This window comes from Austrofundulus limnaeus, unplaced genomic scaffold, assembly GCF_001266775.1.
Source record: "Austrofundulus limnaeus strain Quisiro unplaced genomic scaffold, Austrofundulus_limnaeus-1.0 Scaffold41, whole genome shotgun sequence".
NCBI lineage: Eukaryota > Metazoa > Chordata > Actinopteri > Cyprinodontiformes > Rivulidae > Austrofundulus > Austrofundulus limnaeus.
The window spans coordinates 1,978,023-1,985,590 of NW_013952443.1; the positions used below are offsets into that span (position 1 = coordinate 1,978,023).

The 7,568-nt window shown below is 39.4% G+C and overlaps 1 protein-coding gene across 5 annotated transcripts in view; it reads left to right on the top strand.

Annotated features, from left to right (window-relative positions):
* The window catches only part of adamts10 (ADAM metallopeptidase with thrombospondin type 1 motif, 10), a 70,385-nt gene that overhangs the window by 25,036 nt on the left and 37,781 nt on the right, over nt 1-7,568 (top strand). For all 5 annotated transcript variants that reach the window (XM_014007357.1, XM_014007358.1, XM_014007359.1 and 2 more), the window contains 6 exons: nt 2,805-2,950; nt 3,751-3,794; nt 3,933-4,038; nt 5,475-5,621; nt 5,749-5,890; nt 6,836-6,943. In XM_014007357.1, the coding sequence (XP_013862811.1) occupies nt 2,805-2,950; nt 3,751-3,794; nt 3,933-4,038; nt 5,475-5,621; nt 5,749-5,890; nt 6,836-6,943 (693 nt within the window). The remainder of the gene's footprint in view (nt 1-2,804; nt 2,951-3,750; nt 3,795-3,932; nt 4,039-5,474; nt 5,622-5,748; nt 5,891-6,835; nt 6,944-7,568) is intronic.

Genomic DNA, 7,568 nt, shown 5'->3' on the forward strand with positions numbered 1-7,568 from the left:
ATGTTATAGAGTATTTCAATTTCAATAAGTAAATACTAGTTACAGTTGCAACAATTATGACTGCTGAAGTTAAAAATTCAGATTGATGACTTTACAGAGAGACTGTTCTTGTGAATTTTCTCCAAAGGGTTCAAGAGAAGAACTTCATTTAATTTGGGTTAGGGTTAAGCCCGCAGGTTAACAGATTTTATGCATTTATAACCACCGATTTATATATCTACAGTTACAACTATATGAAACAAAAAGCCATATTTTGAGCTCACCAACAAGTGCCTGGTGGTCAAGCCTTGACTTTTGGGATTTGGCCGGGCCAAATGACAGAAAGCCACTTCCACCTACAGACAATGAGATCAACATCTGGATTATTTAATGTTTTAAGATTACCAAAAACTCTTCATGGTCCAGCAGTTAGAAGAGAGCCATCATGCCTAAGACAGCCTCACAGAGTCTCTAGCAGGGCCGCAGACAAGTCGTGTGATGTAACAGAGCAACTGGAGGATATGACCGAACACGAGTCCACATCTGACCACAAGGCAGGAGTTCAGCTCATAAAAAAGTCCATGACCCCAGCCGCGTGGCTCAGGGAACGACCCAAACACCTGACTACCTGGTAAATGACCTCATTAGTTTGCCGTCAGCAGCGTGCGGCGAGACGGTGCAGCTTCTTCCGTCGAGCAATTACGGCGTGGGCTTTGAGGTTTCCTCCTTCGTTCTCTCGTTAGGGACCATTTATGATTCGTGCCGCCTCCCAAATAATCCGCAAAAGTTTGCCGCCTGGACGTGTTTGTTATCTGAAGGGGTAAAGGAGTAAATGTTAGTTTCATTAGCGGTGGGCCAGCATTAGTGTTGTTATTCTTGTGCTGCGAAACCTCCAAGGCAGAGGAGTGTCTTGCGAGCGGTTTTGTTTCTGGTTTCCAAGTACAAAAGGCAAAGCTGTCCCTGGAAAGGAAAAGCGAGGCCCAGCGGTGGGCCCAGGGAAGAGGGACTGTGGGATATGACAATTACCAGTTATGTCACCACATACATTCCTGGGTTACGAGTTCTCGCCAGCTGTGGCCAGCGAAGCACTGCTTCTGCTCCTCCTCTTCCTCCTTCCCTTCAGCACAAACTTATGATGCAGTGAAGCTGCAGAGTTTTAACGGGTAGGAAAAAAATAACAAACAGGTGAAAAATGGACTCAAATCAGAGCAATGCAGATGTTAAAAGGGACRTATCATGCAAAATCCATTTTTTAGCTGTTAAATGCATGTTAAATGTTTGTTGTATTAGTTGGAGTCTGTAGGAGTGCAGAAAAGTTGAATTGCGTACACATCTGTATATTCTGTTTGTGTCATATTTTTCAACACGTTCAGTTTTCTCTATTTTAAGATGTTTTCTGAACTGTTACATCACRATATTTGTGACAGTCTGGACTTGCCTAATACAATTTTGTCGTCTTCATTCTCCTCTCGCTGGATGGACAAGTCTTCTGTTGTTGAAATCTTTTTTTTTAAATTATAAATAAAACATTTCTGCAATGCTATATAGTCATAAACCCCTCTATCAAGCTAGAATGGACCGYTCTTGTTTACATTTAAAGAGAYKGCGTCAAAACGAGTTGCTCTAAGACACGCTTGAGAAAAGGGATAAAAGAGGGGTTTGTGGAGTTACAATAAGGAGGAAATCAGACCAAAGCATTGCAGTTCCACTTCATATAGACACCAACTGAATGATTTAAATGTGGAAAAGAAGGATTTAAAGGCAGGATATTTGTTCTGTAACAAAGCATATATGGGATAAATCTTGTGCCAGCAGGAATTGAATTTGAATTGTTCAGATTGAATCTGAATGTGCATCATTTGAAATTGAACGCATTGGTTTGAAAATAAATTTCACTAAATTGAAACTGAATTAAAATTTCTGAATTTGAATTAATTTGCTTTGAAACTGTATTTTGGTTTATTAAAAATTCAGTTTGACTACTTTCAATTTCAATTCCATATTTCAGATTTTTGTGTCACATCCTGGTCCTTGAGAAAGCCAGGCAGAGTAATCAAACACAGATCCACAGATTTATGTTTCACTTTGGTGAAGTTTCCCCTCTGGATGTAACAGAGTTGATGCAATCCACCATAAAAGTGACAAAAACAGACAAAGTTATTTTATTGCAGTGATTAATTTTACCTATAGAAAATATTACATTTACATCCCGTCATGGATCAGTCAGCAGCAGCATCTGATCAATATGTGATCCATGATGTGATGTAAATGTAACATTTTCTACATATAAGTAAAATTAATCACTGCAACAAAATAACTTTGTTTTTGTCACTTTTACTGTAGATTGCATCAACTCTGTTACATACAGAAGGGAAACTTCAAAGTGAAACATAAATCTGTGGATCTGTGTTTGATTACTCTGCCTGGCTTTCTCAAGGACCAGGATGTGACACAAAAATCTGAAATATGGAACTGAAACTGAATTATGGAACTGAAAGTGAAAGTATCTGAAATTTTAATAGACCAAAATACAGTTTCAAAGCAAATTAATTCAGATACAAAACCTTAAATTCAGTTTCAAACCATTRAATTCAGTTTCAATTTAGTAAAATTCATTTTCAAACCAATGCATTCAATTTCAAATCATGCACATACAGATTCAATCTGAGCAATTCAAATTMAATTCCTGCTGGCACAAGATTTATCCCATAGACACGTTTTAGCTAACGTGATTGATGGAATATTTTACGTGTTTAGTGCATATCTTTATTTTTCAATTATGCCTTTTAATCTGAATGCATCCTTTCCCCTCCCCCCTCCATCAGCCGACTTTAGAGATCAACCACCATGCAGGGAAGTCTTTAGACAGCTTCTGTAARTGGCAGAAAACCATCCAGCACCGCAGCAGCTACGGCAACGCCATACCAGACAATGGCATCGCTCACCATGACACCGCTGTGCTAATAACTAGGTAAAGCAATTTATTTTTTAAAAAGTTGTTTTTTTTATTGTCTATCATAAAGAAAATGTTAAACTGAAACAAAACTTTCTGCAGTTTCTTCTCAAAAAAAAAAAAGTTTTCCTGCACAGAAAAGTCTAAAACATTTCCTCCGAGCTGATTTCGTACATTCTCAGCCCCTCTTGTCATAGACTGTCTCTGAGCCAAGTTCAGCAGAGCTGGGGCTGTATCTTGTCCTGTTTTTAGGTGGTAATAGATGAGGACTTTATGCACGTTTCAGAACCTGGAGGGGAGCACGCAGAAGAAAGACGAGAGGGTGCGAGAGACAGTGACAGATTTATTCTCTTGAAGTGAGCAGCCAAGTTAAAAAAAAAAGAAAGGAAGAAAAAGATCTCTGGATTTTACGGAAATGAACACTTTGAAGAAAGCTGACTTGGATCTGACTGCAGTGTCAGTTTTTCCTTTAACTACACTGCCTCAGTTACAAATGCTTTTTAGGGGGAAACAGAAAACAACACCACAGTGGTTGGGTCAGAGTCATCTKAATGCAGTGAAGCTGAGCAGAACGGCCACAATTATTCTCCTATGCTTTCTGAGAGACTTTCTGCCACAAGCTGCAGAACATGCAAACATTAACTTTTTTTTTCTTGCAACAGTATTTATCAAGAGAAAAAGATGGAAACTATCCAGACAGTTGATTCCTCTGGGATTCTTTATGGTTTCCTCCTATTGTTCATTCAAAGCTGTATCTGTCTGCAGTTAGTGCCCACTGTTTGTCCATAACCTTTTTTTTTCCTCTCTTCTTCTCATAGGTACGACATCTGCATTCAAAAAAACAAGCCCTGTGAAACTTTAGGTAATATTTATAATTTTTCACTTATTATTAGCCACTCTGATGAGGCACAAACTTAACCCGTGTGCTGTTTTTTTCCCCATTCTGCATGCGGATAAACACGCTCTTTATATTTACTTTGTGTGTTTGCCTTTTTGTCAGGTCTGGCACCAGTCGGAGGGATGTGTGAACCAGAGCGGAGCTGCAGCATCAATGAGGACATCGGCCTGGGAACAGCCTTCACCATCGCCCATGAGATCGGACACACGTAAGCAACAAACGACCTTGCGACCAGCAAAACAGCTACGAAGATGTTCGTAGGAGGAGTAGGAGGAGTTTGTCAAAGATATGATTGGTTTGTTTGAACTTTGTGGGAGGAGTTTGTCAAAGACGTGATTGGTCTGTTTGACATTTGTGGGAGGAGCTTGTCAAAGACGTGATTGGTTTGTTTGAACTTTATGGGAGGAGTTTGTCAAAGATGTGATTGGTCTGTTTGAACTTTGTGGGAGGAGTTTGTCAAAGATGTGATTGGTCTGTTTGAAATTTGTGGGAGGAGTTTGTCTAATATGTGATTGGTCTGTTTGAAGTTTGTAGGAGGAGTTTTTCAAAGATGTGACTGGTCTGAACTTTGTGGGAGGAGTTTGTTAAAGTCGTGATTGGTCAGATTTATTATTTAGGTGGAGTTTAAAGAAACCATGGTATTACCATTCACTAATCTTATAACTCACCCGACATGTCAATCCAACCAATCACGGTTTTGCCAAACTCTGCCCCCTCAACCAAGAAATTCCCCCCACGTACTGCAGAGACCTGTACTTGGCTTGATTTGCACTGAAACGTGACAAAAGGTGAATTTGGTTCCCTCAAAACATTAAAAAAACCATTGCCACTCTCTTGGACGACATCAAAATCTAAGCAGTTTAAAATGACTAAAGATTGTTTTTTTTATAATGGCTGCAAAGCCATGTTTACCTGACTTTTGCTGGTGATTATTTTTGAATTTTGACATGGAATGGGCATAAATAACCTTCAGCTGACTACTTCTTTGGTTTATATTATTAATGTAGCTGTCATGTCTATTTGAAAACGTAATCAAAATAAGCTAAATCATTCTTTCATTCATAGTTTAATCCTGCTTGCTCAGTACTCCAGTGTCCCTTTCACTTGTGTTTGCAAACCGCATTAACAAGTACTTATGGTGGCAGGTGGTGGATCCATCAGCTTTTCTAATGTTTTAAACAGATGGCCGAAACACTCAGACTCTACTGTTTATAGTAACAGAAACCAGGTAGTGTTCATTAATATAATAAATATATGCATATACATTTGGTTTCTGTTGCTCCAATCAGCAGTTTTTAATTATGAAATAATTTGTTCTGACATTACAGTGCAGTGTTGGAAATGTGTGCTCCATATTTTTAGATCAGTCTCTGGTTTGATGTCCACTACAGGACAATCAGAACATTAGGTTCTCTGTTGTCCTCAAATGGTTCTAATAAAATGTCTGGTTTTAGTTTTTTTTATCCAAGTTACTGTAGGTGAACATTTCTAACAGCTGTGAGTTGTAATATTCCAGGCGCCTGTTGTTTCGATCCCCCTCAGTTATCCGCAGTGACCTTTTTTTCCACTGTCCCCATCGCTGCTGGGATTATTACCCACCCACATGGCCTGAAAGTGTTGTCACTGTGTCATCCTGGGCTTTAGGTTTGGGATGAACCATGACGGCATGGGGAACGCTTGTGGATCCCGCAGCCAGGAGACCGCCAAGCTGATGGCTGATCACATCACCATGAAGACAAACCCATTCATTTGGTCCGCCTGCAGCCGGGATTACATCACCAGTTTCCTGGAGTGAGTCAAGACACTCAGATAACTGCAATGCCACAAATAAATTTCTAATTGCAGGTTTTAGATGTTTCCATGTTTAATCAGCGTTAATCTGTTCAGTATGTTTCCTCGTCTGTTTGTTGTGTTGTAGCTCAGGTATGGGTTCCTGTTTGAACAACGTGCCACCGAAGCAGGAGTTTGTGTATCCCACGACAGCCCCGGGCCAGACCTACGATGCTGACGAACAGTGTCATTTCCAATACGGCATCAGATCTCGGCAGTGTAAATACGCGGTGAGCTCTAACTTTTCAKATCATCAGTAAATACAATATTCAGCAAAATCCATTAATATTACCGAGCTTTGCCCCAGTTACGTATGTCCCGAAAATGGACAAACCTATAAAATGTAGATATTTCATAAATACAGCAAGAGATTTAATCTGATTTATTTTGGATAACATACACTTGAGTGATGTAATTCTGATTTTTACAACTGAAATAAGTGAATGCAAAAAGAAAAAACAACTTTAAAAAATGTGAAACAAAGATTTAAAATGCCACAAGGGTTCTGGTATGGTAACAATGAACAATGGTACATTTTTTTTACATGTTTGACTGTTTGTTTTTACATTTAAAGGCAGCCAGCCAGCTTTGCTTGAGCAGCCTGTCTTTGAAATCACGCGTCTTCTTTCATGTGCACATCTTGCAAAGCTGCATTCAMGGCCACGCACATTATTTCATTTCCCACCGCTCGTCTTTGTCTGTTCTGTGCCCACCTTTGTGTCGAAGAAGGGGTTCCTAGATCCAAACTTTGCACCATCAGTGCATTAAATAATCCTTGTAAAACAGAGCTATTAGACCCAACTGCTCATTCTTTCATTGATGTTCCATCTTATAAATCTCTGCTGCAGCACATCATGCTATGCTTTCACAGAATAGCATCCTCTTTAGTGCGTGGTCAAGTTTTACAAGGGCAGCTTCAGAGTAATCGGACATCTGGAACAGCAGGCAACTTTATAGACTCATTATCCATATTATAYAGTCAACATATGTACACAATAAAACATGACCCCATGTGTTGAAAGCATCGCTGTGAAGGAAGAGGAGATGCAGGTGACTGAGGGTTTTTGTTCTTGTTTCTCTGTACTGATCGTAAATAAAAACGGCAAAATGTCTTGTTCGTTCTCTTTGTGTTTTTGTTGTGAATGATGTTTCTTCTTCTCTCGTCGACAACGCAGGAAGTCTGCAGTGAACTTTGGTGCATGAGCAAGAGCAACCGCTGCATCACCACCAGCATCCCCGCTGCGGAGGGAACCATCTGTCAGACCAACACCATAGAGAAAGGGGTGAGTACTTTTAAGTTTACAGCATCAAAAATTGTATGGGGCACCAAGTGTAAAATTACATTTAGAAAAATGTCACCAACACGTTTTCATTATTTAGCTCACTTTATCACTTTAATCCTGGTTCAAAAAAAATCCACTAACACTGTATTTTATTATTATTTAGCTCACTGTTCTTACAATTTGTTAATATTTAGTAAATGATGAATATAAATGTAAAATGTTAGGTGTAAATATTAAATCCTAAATCTAAATGTGTAAACCTAAATGTAAAAGACAAATCTTTAATTTTGCAGCTAAATGATAAAGCTTACATTTAAGAATTTTGGAATGAAACACAGCTTTTGCCATTGGTGCTCGGCTCTTGTTGTGATGTCATCATCCTGAGACAAATGTTAATGCAGCTAAAGCAGCTAATGCAGCTAATGCAGCTAAAGATTGCATTTYAAATTTAAATTCAAAATGTCTTCATTCAAAACAATTTGGATGGGACCTGTGGTCAGGCAGTTTGAAGCGCAGCTCGGACACCGGCCGCAGCTGCGAGTTTGATGTCTTGAAGGGAAGCATTAGCAGCGTTAGCAGTGTTAGCAGCAGTAGCAGCAGTAGCAGAGTTAGCGGTGTTAGCAGC